The 14,828-nt window shown below is 38.8% G+C and overlaps 1 protein-coding gene across 10 annotated transcripts in view; it reads right to left on the bottom strand.

The window, feature by feature from the left end:
* Positions 1-5,650: 5,650 nt before the first annotated feature.
* LOC112563194 (serine-aspartate repeat-containing protein F-like) overlaps positions 5,651-14,828 on the bottom strand; it is a 31,435-nt gene continuing 22,257 nt past the window's right edge. For all 10 annotated transcript variants that reach the window (XM_025236989.1, XM_025236981.1, XM_025236985.1 and 7 more), the window contains 7 exons: positions 14,277-14,476; positions 12,609-13,452; positions 11,717-11,887; positions 10,727-10,929; positions 9,961-10,060; positions 9,756-9,830; positions 5,651-9,200 (listed from right to left, as the gene is read on the bottom strand). In XM_025236989.1, coding sequence (XP_025092774.1) covers positions 9,166-9,200; positions 9,756-9,830; positions 9,961-10,060; positions 10,727-10,929; positions 11,717-11,887; positions 12,609-13,452; positions 14,277-14,476 — 1,628 coding nt within the window. In that variant the 3' untranslated portion in view covers positions 5,651-9,165. The remainder of the gene's footprint in view (positions 9,201-9,755; positions 9,831-9,960; positions 10,061-10,726; positions 10,930-11,716; positions 11,888-12,608; positions 13,453-14,276; positions 14,477-14,828) is intronic.

Genomic DNA, 14,828 nt, shown 5'->3' with positions numbered 1-14,828 from the left:
ATCAGTGGTCTGACATTCCTGCAGTTTGAAATGTTCATTTGACTGGTCTGACATTCATGCAGTGTGTTCAGTGAGCAAACTGTCAAACAGGCTATGCAGGTTTGGCATTTATACCTTGTTTGGGATGATGAGTCAGCAGACTGTTGAAGCACTGTGCAGGTGTGCTCTATATACAGCATTCCAGGTGTTCAGACCGCTGCGTTTAATCCTAGTTGGCGCATGCAAAGGCCTCCAGCTGAACAAAACTATCGAGACTTTGTGACACAAAACGAGGTCAAGGCGAAGACAGGTGAGATAAGATAACGTTTTCGGTAAAAAAAAAAAAAAGTAATGGGAACTGAACGGGAAACTGCAGACTGTCGTGGTTTTATCTGATAAAGCCTTACAGACTAAACTGCTTCTCGTTCTATGTTGCCAGCAATCCTCGTATCAACATGTGTCAAAATCCTACATTCATGTTATTCAAGTCCAACAGTCAAAGGTCAACGTACACTTATCGTCTTTCATTTAGCAGCGGGTTCGGGTATAGATGGGAAAGCGGTTTGTAAAACAACACTACCCGTATTATCTTGAGTTAACACGAATCTGATCACGTGACATCACACTTCTACCGGTTGCTCTAGTCGCTCGTCCATGCTCGCGTTAATTACAAGGCGAACTCACGCTTAGGGATACTTGGCTTGATACCTGAGGAACACAATTAATGAACTTAACTTAGTCCATAGATTCTCAACCTTTGTCGCGTCTGTACCCACAAAGGGTGAAAGTATGCAGTGTTGTCCATAGGAATGGGAATCCCATGGGAATCCCATGGGAAACGTCCCATGGGATGGGATGGGATGGGACAGCACACATTTGTATTTCCCATGGTAGTCGATACTTGATATTGGAAAATAAATTTACTGTTATTTCATTCATCAAGGATTTAAATCTTTCCTCTGAATCATCTATTGTATGTGAAGTAGCAGGAATTATAGAACAAAAGCCGAAAAGTGGTTTTCAGTGTTGTCCATAGGATTGTTAATACCATGGGAATCCCATGGGAAACATCCCGTGGGATGGGCATAAATTGCCATGGGATGGGATGGGACAGGATAGAAAAATATGTCCCATGGACAACCCTGAAAGTATGTCCGCGGGTACCGCGCGCTCGCATCAGATCGCGCTTAAAAGTACTTAGTTTCATTTAAAAACAATATTTATGTCACTGTGTACCATTGCTTATAAAAAAAAGTACCCCTAGGGGTATGTGTACCACCGGTTGAGAACTGCCGACCTAGTCGACCTAGCTGTCGGAAATGGGTACCTGGTCCATAGAAGGTTGATGAAGGTAAAGCAGCGATCGAGGGAGAGGTGATGGGCGCTGCTCCCACTAAAATGTTGTCACCTAGAAAAGTGGGATCTCTGAAACTTCAGATCCACCAACCGACCGAAAAAAAAAAAAAGGAAGGCGACGACCTTTACCTTACTTCCATGACCCTGCCCCAGGATAGCTTAGCTGCTAACGCCTTATCAGCCCAGTCGACCTCTCCGACTGTTGGTCCCACCCAGCTGCAAGTGCCACGTGTCAGACAGGAGACGTTGGACCACTGTTCTTTTTCTTTATCAAGCTCCAGTGTCTAGAATGTTTAATTTACCACCATCACTTTGCACAAGAACTGCCTTTGATGCTTTCTGGAAAAACTTTCAATAGTTTTCCCCTTCTTCTACTCCTTGTGTGTGTGTGCTCGAGAAAGTCCCATTCTGTGTTGTGGGTGTGGGCACGTTTGTGCGTGAGATACTGTCAAGCTAACTGAACATGGCAGAGTCGTTGCACTTGCTGCCTGTAGAGAAATGCGATGCAGAAATTATTAATATTATTTAAGCGCGTGGTGATGATAATTTAATATACATCAAACTTTTCATCCTCCCACCCATCATGATAGGCACTGGAACAAGAAATTGCTACACGCTGTGAATATCTGCATCATCGATACACTTTGACATTCTCTAGAACACCACGACCTGGCATTACTGGACTGCTGGCAGATGAATTTTCTTTTTCTAGTTAACTAATAAAACGAGGCAGGTGTGTACAAAGCTTCCGGTTTAGTCACATTCATTAAGGCTCGCCGAGACTAACAGCGGAGAACTTCGCAAGGATAAGAGTTGGTCTCGGCAGACAGACAGCAGTCCACCTGTACACGTCCGTGATTACACTCTACCCAAAACCACGAAACTGTTGAGTTTGAAACCAAAATGTTGTGACAAAATCTGCGGCATCGTGAGGACAAAACCGTCATTCTCTGAAATGTGCGTTTATATATGTGACGACTCACGCGGTGTTTGACATGTCATTCAGTGGTGCTGTTTTCATGAAACCGTCTCACCTCTCTAAACATGAGTTGTGTGGATTTCCCACGCACACGAAGTAAAACAAAAAGTTTTTTTTATCAGCAGTTCCCAAGAAATCCACTTGACTGCCACAAATATAGTTTCAAAGTCCATAAATTGTATTGAATATGTACTTATAAAACATCTAATTTCTGAGGTAATATGGACACATATATATATATTACACTGGGGTCATGAACTTGCATTTCCCACGGTTATAATCCAAATACTTACGAAATACTTCAGAAAGCTGACAAGAGGAGATAATAGTGAAGACAGGAAAGATATCTTGATAATGGACCGAGAGCAAGTTCACTATAAAATACGGACTTCACACGCCTACGAAAACGTAGGGATGCAGGACCCAGTTTCTTCATTTGCTGCTATGGGGATTTAAAAGCCACGTGTTCTGAAACGGAAATACTTCGAATGAAACTTGTTAGGGCGGAATAAGATTTGAAAAAATACAACAAAAGCGGCTTTGACTCGTATTTGTGTCGAGTGTATCCCAGTTTCTCAACAGAACGCGGTGACCGCTGTTCTACTGATAAGGTTACAGCTACCTCGGTGACCTACCGACAGAGAGATGAGAAAGAGTATATTCTAACATTAGGCAAACTAGGCAGTTGTGTATGGTGCAGGTAAAGGGGCACGGTCTGCGTTTTACTTTTTAAAGTGAGGACCTTGTGTACATGACTAGTCGTGAGACTTGTAAATCACAGCTGCTTCAAGTCGGCTGTTAATTTTACGCTTGTAAAGGTACTGTCATTAAATCATGCTGACAGTCTTTATGGCGGACATGCCGATCCATTCACCCTACTGTTGGGTTCAGACACACGTTCCTACGAAAACGGCTACAATAATTCACACAAAACAGTAATAAATAATATCCTAAAATGTAAAATGTTTTATTGTTAGATATGTCTCAGGCACTATAAGATATGAGATTGATATAAACAGTGAGCACAGACTTAAGTAGATCATATAAGTCTGTGGTAGTGAAACTGACAGATGGAGGAGGGACTTCAAAGCTGTTTGACATAAAAAATGAAAACTTAGGTGTCTGTCGTCGTCATCTCTCACCTTTTCCAGGTATAGGGCAGAAACTCGCTATATTCACGCTCCAAAATAAGTCTTATACTCTGCGATCCATTTCTTCTTGTTTTCTGATAATAAATCTGCTTGAAAGAGGTACAAGAAGTGCACAGTTCGAAAAATCCGAGGGAGGAGATGATCGAGTGGCCGCTTATAGGAAGCTGCAGCTCGCTTTGGGCGGCGGGGTCAAACTCCATGCTGACATTGGTCCTTCGAATCAGTTGTTGTTTTTTTTTTTGGGGGGGGGGGGTACACGGCGGCCTCCCCCTCCCCCCACTGGAGATGGCCCAAGATTTTTCATTGAAAGCGAAGAGCGTTGTAAGAAAAAATATAATTCAGCTCAATTATATACACCTAGATATTTGCTACCATGCATTTATATATGTAAATATTGAATTAACGATAACCCAGCTTCGCTGCCATTTCTCAATAAAAGAGTGGTGTCCCTTGACCTGACAGTCAAGCGGGAACAAGTTCTCCGCTTTTTTAGTTTCCTCTTGGATTTGTTGTACTTTTGGTGCTTGTGTACCGATCTGCACTTTTTTCTGACGTCTTCGGCATTGCATTGTACTGTTTAATTGCCTGTGGCTTTTTATTTCTTCCTCTGCTAATATCAACTCTCTACAGTCTTTCGTCGCTAAGGTCATCACATTTTTTCATGTTGACAACTCTGGGGTTGACCTTACATCAGTGCCAGTCACGCGTTTCAACGTTGAAACGTTCCTTTGCTTATTATCTAGATAATTTCCTGTTTGATTGACATGTTTGATTATTGATACATTCTGCTCCAGTCCAATGACTGTATATCTGTCTCGTTGATATCTTCGTCTGTGAACTTCATCCGGCAGAGAAGCCACCTGGCATTTCCCATTAACTTTACAGAGCCACAGGAATTTTGTCTGGTGTTTGTAATGTAGGAGGAGCCCGGCTTTGACTGGAATGCCGCGCGCTATAAAAGCTCACACTATTATTATTTTTAAATGAGAATTTCGTGTATCTCGGCATACGTGATACCACTGAAGATTGTCGGGGTTTGATTTGTCAGCACAAAATGCAGAAGTAGAAGGCTTCCCAGGCCTAGATGAATCCCAAAGAACTCCTTTATTGTCCAGATTATTAAGATATTGTACCACGTCAGCAGTGTCACAGAATTTTATTGACCGTGCCAGTTCTGTAGCCAGAACAAATAAGTTTCTCTAAGTGGAAATTAAAAATTATCTGCAAGAAATATTTCTTGGGTTGGTCAACATAAATTATCCATCAAGCATCTGGCAGCTTCACTAAATCAGAAAGAATAAGACTGTTGAATATGGCTCAAACGTTGCCTGGGTACACACAATTCACCTGATACCCATTGAGCTATGCAAACAACTTTCATCGCAGCAAAGTGTGCAGTGCATCTACCGCAATATCATATATTTGACTGTCTGGACAGTGTTTATTTCTTCAATTTATCCTGTGTCCCGACAGTTCCAATAAAACCTGCTCCGTTCTGTTTTCACTTCTGTTTGAACAGCCATCCTATTACAAAATCTCGCAGCTTTCATACTTAGCATACTGCAAATAAACTCAAGAGGAGTTGATTTAACTTGCATTTACATCAAATGTTATTGGATTTTAGGTGATGTGTATAAAGCTGAAAGTGTAAAACTGCCATGAGAGATTTATGCACTGAAAAGAATATGTTTATGAGTGTGTGATGGGTACATGTACACTTGATTGGTTAATGATAATGAAAAAATATGTAATTAACATAATAATGCTATTATAGAGTTATATTATTGTATAGTCTTGTAAACAGCAACGTGTCAAGTTTAATTCATAAAACTATCTCACATTCACATGCAGCAACACATTTGTACATTCCCCTTCTGCAACAAACCACACACAGAATTACACAATTGTCAGCTTGGCAACTTTCTCAGCCACTCTGAGAAAGCATTCTATACTCTATCGGCTGCTTAACAAAAACTGGCCAAAGCTTTTCATGTTGATGTAAGGGTTGACAAGCAGCCTCTCACTTAATGAACTTAATCCAGAAGCATCATTCCTATGGGCGCAGTTATATTTCTGGGAGTTAAAATGTTGTGCAAGCTTTGGATGAAAAATGTATGAGCCACCTCTATCCTTGCAGTCCCTACATCTTTGACTCATTCTCTGACACACACGTACACACATCCCCAAGTAGTCAAGCAAATATTTATTTTCAATAACCCTGCTGGCCAAATAGTGATATTAATCTCACCTACATATTCAAACATGAAATCATGCATAGAAAATGCTTTAATTCTGAGAGCAGCAGCAGTGACATTTGAATGAAGTTACTCCATTCAGCAAGATGCTTGATGTTCAGCCAGCATTAACAATGTCGCATCTGCTGCACGTGTTAACAGTTCGTAAGTACTTCAGCCTGTCAGCAAACTACTTCCTCAACTATTTTCTTGCCTTATCTTATTGCCAATACCAACATTAAGATGCTACATCCCCTCTTATGTTTCCAGACAAATGAAACAAGAAATTGTACAAATGCACTTTTTTTTTTAAAGGAAGGCCGTGAGCCAGTATTTTTGCAGCTAAGGATATCCCAGAGGTCATATTTGATAAAACTGATTTAGTTAACTTCATGTTATGGTCCACAAATATGATGGAATAATTTGGTAATGACAAAATTAGCAATCACCACCATGCAGATCATTGCTGATGATCAGTGAAACAGTTGAACAAATATTACTTCCTATTTTCTCACAGACTGTTGATAACCAGAACATCAGTGGGTTAGGTGTGCAGCATGTCACTACAGACACTAGGTACTAAAGGCAGCAGTCAGTTGAATGCTTTGAATTAGCCATTCAGTGAGTGCCTGATGAATTAGGCACCTGGTCACAGATTTCACGTGTATGAGCTGGGATGTTAATGAGGTTGAATGGATGAAAAAGACATATTACAAAGTTGACCTAATCAAGGTATTGCAATAAAACTAGGTCATAATAGGTACATCAAGTTTTACAAAGGTGAAACTTTCCATTTATATTTGCAGCAGCAATTGTCTTTATAAAAAATATATTCATACAGCAAAATATGTAATAAATAGTATATAACTGGAATAGGGATCAGACCATTAATAACAGTTTGAGACGAAGCCTGATACTGTAATAAATATCTGAGCTGCAGAAAAATGTGAGCAATGCAGAAATAATCATACTATAATGAGACACATGATATAAACACAGCATCATAATACTTCTACAACATCTGTAGTATTTCATATAATTTGCAACTGTCTGCAAGAAAGGAATTTTTTAATGATGTAAATTTGTTATGATACAGGATCATAATTATGATGTCTTAATATGCATGAAGACCTGCTGCAGGAATACCAAGATGGTGAATGGAAAAAGTGAAAACCTGAGTTCTAGATATGTTAGAGGTAAAAGATACTATATGTAGAATAAAAAGGTTGACATACCATGAAAAATACTTTAATTTTTAGTTACCAAAGTCTGCAATAATAAGGTACTGTTGTTAAAAACCGACGACAATAAACATGAAATCTACTATTTAAGCCACAAAGAACTACTGAGAGAGCATAAAGACATGACTGAATTAGCCTGCAAACTTTAGCTTCCTGTATTTTACAGCAGATTAGCAAAGAAGTGTACCGACATGTTGCGCATACATCCCATTTTCACATGGAATGGTGACATAGGACCATTTCTGAAACAGTTGTCACTTTAAAGTGCGCACATGGCATGTCAAAATGCTAGCACTACACAAAACCTCTCTCATACCATGAACCTCAGTCTGAGAAGGCAAACTGCTATGTTCACACACATAGTGTATGCTGCATACTCATCATATCAACATAATACTAACATATTGCACAAAGCAAATTTTACTGACTTCTTTTAAAGTGTGCTGCAAGCAGATTTTACATTAACCTGCAAAAAGAGTCTAACATCTTGAATGATGCTCAGACTGAGCGATAACTACTAACTAAAACGATAAAGCATTTTGTTGAATTTGAGAGACAAAGACAACAGTTAAGTGAACAGTGAATGATACAACCAATGAAGATGTGAATTAAGAAGACTGACATATGAGGCAAACACACCGGGCATCCCAGTATGATGTGAAAATTCAACTCTTGAATCACATGTTGGAAATGTTCATGCAACACGTTAATGACATGAGACACCAGTAACATGTTAATGATGCTAGATAGCGGTAACATGTTAATGACACTAGACAGCAGCAACATGTTAATGACACTAGATAGCAGTAACATGCTAAATGATGCTAGATATACCAGCAATACCTTAATGACACTAGATAACAGAAACAGTCAAGTTAATGACGAAAGGCATACTAAGAACAGCTGTATAAAACTCCTCAGTCTCTCCAACATATTCTACATAGCACAAGTGTCCTCCTTGGAACTTGGAAGACTAAAATGCAAAAAGAAAATCTTAAAAAGCAAGAAACGGATTATATGAGTCTGAATGATAAATAAGAGTCCAATCATGACACCAAAATTAATATATTTTACATAGCTAATGCAAAAGCATCATCAAACCAATTTACTGGTGCTTGTTGAAAAACAAATCTTTGGCTGTTGAAAAATTCGCCTATCATACAGACTCTAAAATAGACATGTACACACCTGCACATGTATCGGTTTGCAAAATGCCTGCTGTTTACAAACCATGCAGTTTTCAGTGGTCCACTGAAAATATCCACAAACAAATTAATTAAAGACGAGGAATGATTAAGTATGTATGAATGCATAGATTTAAAAACGTGTACATGTATTCATGTTTGCTCCCATGCATGCACACACATACACACTCCTTGTTTGGTGCAGTTAAATTCATCTGTAACCAACTGAGAGACTAAAGAATGTCTGCATAGACAGGTAGCTTTAACCATAAGAAAGAATTTTAAAAGTTTGTCTCATAGCTGAAGGGCACACTTGTAAGAAGACTGTCACATTAACAAAAACTATAAAAGGAAAAAGAAGAAGAATAACGATGATTGTCATAGCAGTTACCTCAGACTGCATGGTTTTTTTTTTGATCTGTCAGTCTGGACATCTTTGCATTTTTATATTGGTAGAGCCAGTGTGCTAATAAAAGGAACTGGACTTCAGCAAATCACAAAAGTCTTTGGCCTTGGAGGTTTCATGGTGTAGGTCAGAATGGGATTATCACCTTTAATTTAGCAAGTTAAATGGGCATTATGTTTTGACAATATTTAAGCAATAAGCTTATTAAATAGCCCATGATTTACGTGATAAAGAGAAAACAGACTAACACACCAACTGGTCAAGTTACCAGTCTAAACATTTAAGATCCAGCCTGCAACGCAATCCACCATTACAAACAATATTTTAAAAAGATGTAATATTTTATGTTTCAATCAAGATGGATTGCTACTTTCATGATGACCAATAATGATGATCAGCCTGGGTAAATTAACAGACGTGTTTCATGTCATCCAGGATGCATTTTTCCTTTCATGTTAAACTTTATCACCAGTTTGAGCACATTTAATGGAGTCTGAAAGTTATTGCTGATGCCTGGTTAGCAAGCTAATTCGGCTTAGTAAGCAGGTGTCACACCAGAGGTATGATCTGATCCCACAATCCTCTCTGTCTTGGGGACAAACAGCTACTCACTGTGTTTCCAGGTTGCCCAAATATTACTGCTGTGGCTCTGCGTCCAGCAGGCCGGATTCTTAAAAAGAACAGAGAGCTTTCTTAAAAAAGCAATCATGATTTTCAGTTCACTAACAATCACATTTTAATACAATCCTTTTAGCTAGTAAAGAACAAAGCATCTGAATCATAAAAGGCTGTCAGACATGACATTAATCTTGAACTTGATTTATAAAAGTCTTTCATTGTCAAAAAAGTAGACTGCACCTGGATGTTCTCTCCTTTTCTCTGTTAAATGTGTAAATTTGATATTTTTTAAAAAAAAGTTTGAGCTGATGGCTGATTCAAGAAAGGCATATAAAAAAGAAAACTTGTTGGTCTTCTTTTCCTAAGTTGAAAACCAGTTGTTTTCTATTTCTAGTACAGCCTGTGACTAACTGAATTTATGATGTACCACCATCCTGTAATAGCTTGGTCAAAGCTGACGTATATGAGGATTACCTGCTGAGTTATTGTAAGAGTTTGGAAAAATATTAAAATATTAAAATATATCAAAATATTAAATCTTAACTATTTTGTTTATTACTCTATGATGGCAAACAAAGGTAAAGCACACAAAGAAATTTCAACATACTTAATAATCTGGCTCGCCTCTCCTCAGCTTGTTTGGCCCATTCTGGTTCTACATTTCCACTGCTCCCATCACCCTCTGTAGCAAAGATGAAGACAGGCAATGGATTTTCAGCACCAGTTATGTTAGCCTTACTATCATATCACCATCCATTCACACAAAACGAGTTACAGACTGGATGAATTCTGTTTAAGTTGAAGACACTGACCTTTAATGCTGGGTCCAGACCGCTTCTTGAGCTGCAGCTGTTGTCTCCACTGAGGTATTTCTGGCTGGGATTCTGATGGTGGAGATGCTCCAGGAAAAGTCTGTAGCCAAAGCAGTTTATGACCAAAGATTAAGGTCAGTCTTTCTCCCTGACTGAGATATTCTGTCTACATTCAATGTAAGGAATGGACTAAGGATAGTAAGTGGTCTGATATTTAAAAGTTAGCGAAATGCAAAGGTAAAGAGTCCCACACGACATAAGGAAGATAGAGCCCAGCTCTCTCCTTTTGCTGCCTTTACCTCCCCTGATAAAACAGATACCTATTTCTGCTAAGTATCTGCTAGATGGATTGGGGGAAGTAATCTAGCCACAGGCCCAAGCGGGTCACAAACATTCTGCTCCACAGTTAAGCACACTTACCACCAGGTTATGGAGCCTTCCTTAAAAGGAAAAATACAACAACTAAAAAAATTCAGCTGTGATTGAATTGCAAGGGTTGATAAAACACCACTGATCTCCAGGTTTTGTTGATCCAGGCTGTCAAAAATTATATTTTCTGTAAAGGCTTACCACAGGGAAATGAGGATGTAATCCATGCATTGAAAAGTAGGCAACAGGGTCATCTCCTACAAATGGACTGGAGAAAAAAAAAAAAATTTTAAGTGAAAAAAAAGAAAAGGATATAAGAAAGCTCGTAGGGTGAAACTAAGAAGTGTGGATGGGACACCCATGTGTGAAATACTAGGAAAGGTTAACAAGCATTTACCGTAGCTCCCCGTTGTTTCTTTTTCTCTGCCAGCTCAAGTTTCCATTTTGGTGTTTCATATGCTCTCATGAGTTGTTTGCTAGGTATATTTGCTGTTACGTCTCCCCTGCTGGAAACTGCCACACCTGTTCCAAATGCTCCTGAGGTGGGTTTCTTCTGCTGTTGTACAGTCTTCATCCAACTTGGTACATACTGATTTCTCCCTGTCATGACAATAATAATATTCAGAGAATTTATTCAGCAGTGTATCCCCCAACCAAAGACAGGCACACTGCACTGTAAGTAACAAATATAAATACACTACACTGATTTAATACTTTTAACAAGTGAAAGTGGCTACATCACATCTCTCTCTTCCTCACTTATTCTCTTTCTGTCACACACACAGCAAGCACATAATACAAACCATCACCTAAAACCCACAGTACAGTAGTTAATGAATTAAGCTAGTTTAAGCTAGATGTATTTTGAAACAGGTAAGTTTTTTGCCTTGTTTTAAATTTCGGACAGAATTAAAGTGATGCAGATTAGATGGATGTGAATTTAACTGTCAAGGGACAGTATTTAAAAAGGCCCACTCACTGAAGCACTTAGTGCATTTCTTTAGGATGCCCTGCATGTGATGGTCAGAGAAAGAGCAGTGCTATCTAAGGGGTGCTTTCGTGAAAAAAACGAAGGTTTTCAAACAAAAAGTTACAGAATTTTAATGATAGTTTGAACTTAGCACACACTCAAAAAATACACTGACTAGCATACATATTTCTTCAATTAGTGGGAGAATATTTTCAGTGTCCTTTTTTTTTTTTTTAAAGACTATACTTGATTTCAAGGGTTTGCAATTGCACACATTGCCATAAATGTTTGGGCAAGATGCTTTATTTTTTATTTCGAAGAAGTCAACATTACATACAGTATAGCATGTTTCTAACTAAATCTTAGAAAGGTAGAAGAAAATCTGGTTTTACAAAGGAAAATAAAAAAGTGTGTTACTGGTAGATATGACAGGGGAGTCACTGGTCGGGCCTGACATTTGAGGAGTAGTTTTGGGTTCCTCCTTGTTATCCACATTTGTTATTGCACATTTCTTGCTCTTTTTCAGTGCATCTCTCGGTAATGGAAACAAGTTGTCATCCTCACCATTTCTTCCATTTTCATGTCTGTCTGAAAAAGAAATTTTTCATGGTCATAAAAAGGTCAGAATCAACGTACAATAGCTACGTCCTTGGAAATGGAGAAATAGTAAAAAATTTTAATGAAGGTCCAGGGAAACACACCACAGATAAGTATGTGTCATTTTCACAATGATGCTCTGCTGCAAAGGGAAGGCAACCTTTGGCTAAGCAAGACAAGGCAAATTTAAGAAAGAAGGAACTTTGAATGGATATACAGTCGGACCTCGATAAGTAGAACTGAAAGGGACTTGAAAAAACATTCGACTTACGGAGTTTTCAAGTTAGGGAAAATGGCGTAATAGGCGCAGGTATTTGGCTGGGAACTAACAATTAATTCAATATAGGGAGATTTTAAGGCTTTTATTTTTTAAACAAGGGAAGCACATTATTTGCATATATCTTGGTATATTCTCTTCTTTCTTTCCCTCCTCTTTTTTTCCCGTTTGGTTCTGAGAAAATCAGTGGCTCCATCAATCAACTTTAGTCATCATGACCTTTGACATGATAGTATCAAGCAGTAAATACCCCAGATGTACCTCAGTTGTTGATCAGCTGACAAATTAAGATGTTAACAGAGGAAAGGTTATATTCACATTTCTCATTTCTTTCACAAAAAAACCCTACCTATATGGCAAATTATACGGTCTATTGAGAGCAATCAAACAAGAGCATCTGCTTTTGAAAGATTATTATCCACTTATTTGCCTCACCTGTTTCAATCTTTTTTTCTATACCCAGTTTGCTTTTCTCTGTTACTGCTTTTAGCCAGCTGGGCTTCTCTGGTTCTTGTTCCTGCATCATCTTGTTGCTGAGTTCTTCCTGTGAGATTTGGAGTTCAGAGCTACTGCTGTCATTTCCAGTCTCATTTCTGTGCTTGGCAGTGTTTACAAACTTAGACAGACCTGAATAATCACCACTTCCTTCCTGGCGCACCTTCATTTCTGCCAGCCACAAGGGTTTCTTCACCGTTGGTACTACAAACGGGCTAGAGGTAATCAGCCCAGTCTCCACAATCTTATTGTCTGCATCCAAAACTGTGTTGGAACTGCAACGTGGACGAAAGGCTATTGGTGTATATGCACTGCTTGTAATACTTCCTTTACGTGGAGGGGTGCTTACCTCCGGAGCCATGTCCACAGAACTTGTGCTGTCTCCTCTGCTGAGCCTGTAACTGCTGTCCATGGAGCTGGTGCTGTTGGTGCGACCAAGTTTTGCATCAAAACCCAAGCTCCCTACACTTTCCAGATGGGTGGTCTCTCCACCAGTGATGGAGCTCGCACCATCTATCCTTCTGTGATCACAACTGTCTATTTTTTTGGATGCCACCGAAGTCAGATGACCATTGGATGTTGCATTACTTGCTGTCTGTCCCACCCCATCGCAAGGAGTCACACCAACACCACCTGACTCAGAGCTGGAATATCGGGAGGAAACATGAAGATTCTGTGAATCTTTCTGGACCTTGGTTGTTTGCTTTGGCAAGGTGGCTGGAGGATGAAATTTTCCATGCAAATCCGTGTCCTCATCCGACTTTCTCTTTTCCTGGTTAAACAGCTAAAAAAGTAAGAAAAAAGGTATCAATCTCTGAGTTTATTGTCTACTGTTTCTGCAGGTGTAGTTTATTTCAAGTCATTGAGAATCAAATCATAGTCAAAGCATAAGCATGGCTAAACAGTGTCTTTCATTTTTTTGTAATAACCTTCATCCAGAGCACTAAACACAACTTCATCTGCTTACTACATGGTTGAGCAGGAAATTGTTTTTTTTAAATTAATAGGTTTAATTTTTTTAAAGATACTATCTGCCAAAATCAGAGCAAAAACATATTATTGTTCATGAGATACAAGCCTTTGATTATCTGAGTATTCAAGTAGGTTTTGGAAAGAGGCCAAAACCTAATTACCTGCAACATCATCAAACTAGGCTCACTGATTGGACATTGTCTCATTAGCATGTCTCCAGGATTCAGTACATAATGAGAATCTAAGTCAACCCATACTTGAATTTCTCTCTCAAAGTCACAATTTATTTACTTAAATGACAGGACTATCTTAGCTGTTCACTAACTGTGAGCATAATGTTATGTTTGACTCAGGATAGCCTTTAAATAGCAACAGGACATAATGATATATATGCTGAAAGTTTTAGAGGGACCCTGATTATATTTAAGTTTTTTTAAAAAAACTAGTGACTGATGATACTTCAAAAGAGGCTGGTGACACATGAAAAACATATGGTTCTATTTTAATATCATATGTATCTAGTTTTATCTCCAGTCCTCAATATTTTCAAGAAGAATCTGAGTAAGGAAGACTCTTCAGCTGCACCTGCTGTGATCATAATTGTGGAATGGACAGCATAACAAGTGGAGGGGTTACCTTGGACTTGCTCAGGTCTTGAAGGCCAGGCATTATCAGCGTAGGCTTGATCAGAAATCCTGACAATCTGAACTTGCTTGTTTCCAGCTGTGTGTCTGCTGCTGGTGATGATGTAGTCTGTGCATCATCGCCTGGTGTCTGCTGATCACCAAACACTTCATCCACACCAGAGCCTGATTCTGTGCTATGAGAGGCAGATTCTGGAAAAAATCCCATCCACGTACTCAAACAATAGCTGAGGTGATCGGTGCTAATGTGAGTACTAATATATAATGTGGAAAAGATATGTGGCAGGTGGTAAAAGCAGGAAACAGGATGTACCATGCATGCATATTAGTTTACACATAAATTAGTTTTTAAACATGCATTATTTTTTTGTGGCTCTATGCTCTACTGGGAGTGAATTAATTGGAAGAAGAAGAAGAATGCATTATTTTAGATATAAAAATTAGTTTATACACCTATGTTATTTTTTTACACACATACATTACTTTATAAACACACATCAGTTTGTACACATTAGTTTACACACACACATATTACTTTATAAAC

Source organism: Pomacea canaliculata, linkage group LG4 (assembly GCF_003073045.1).
Source record: "Pomacea canaliculata isolate SZHN2017 linkage group LG4, ASM307304v1, whole genome shotgun sequence".
NCBI lineage: Eukaryota > Metazoa > Mollusca > Gastropoda > Architaenioglossa > Ampullariidae > Pomacea > Pomacea canaliculata.
Note: the sequence above shows the minus strand (reverse complement) of the source record. Positions and strands in the feature narration are given on the sequence as shown.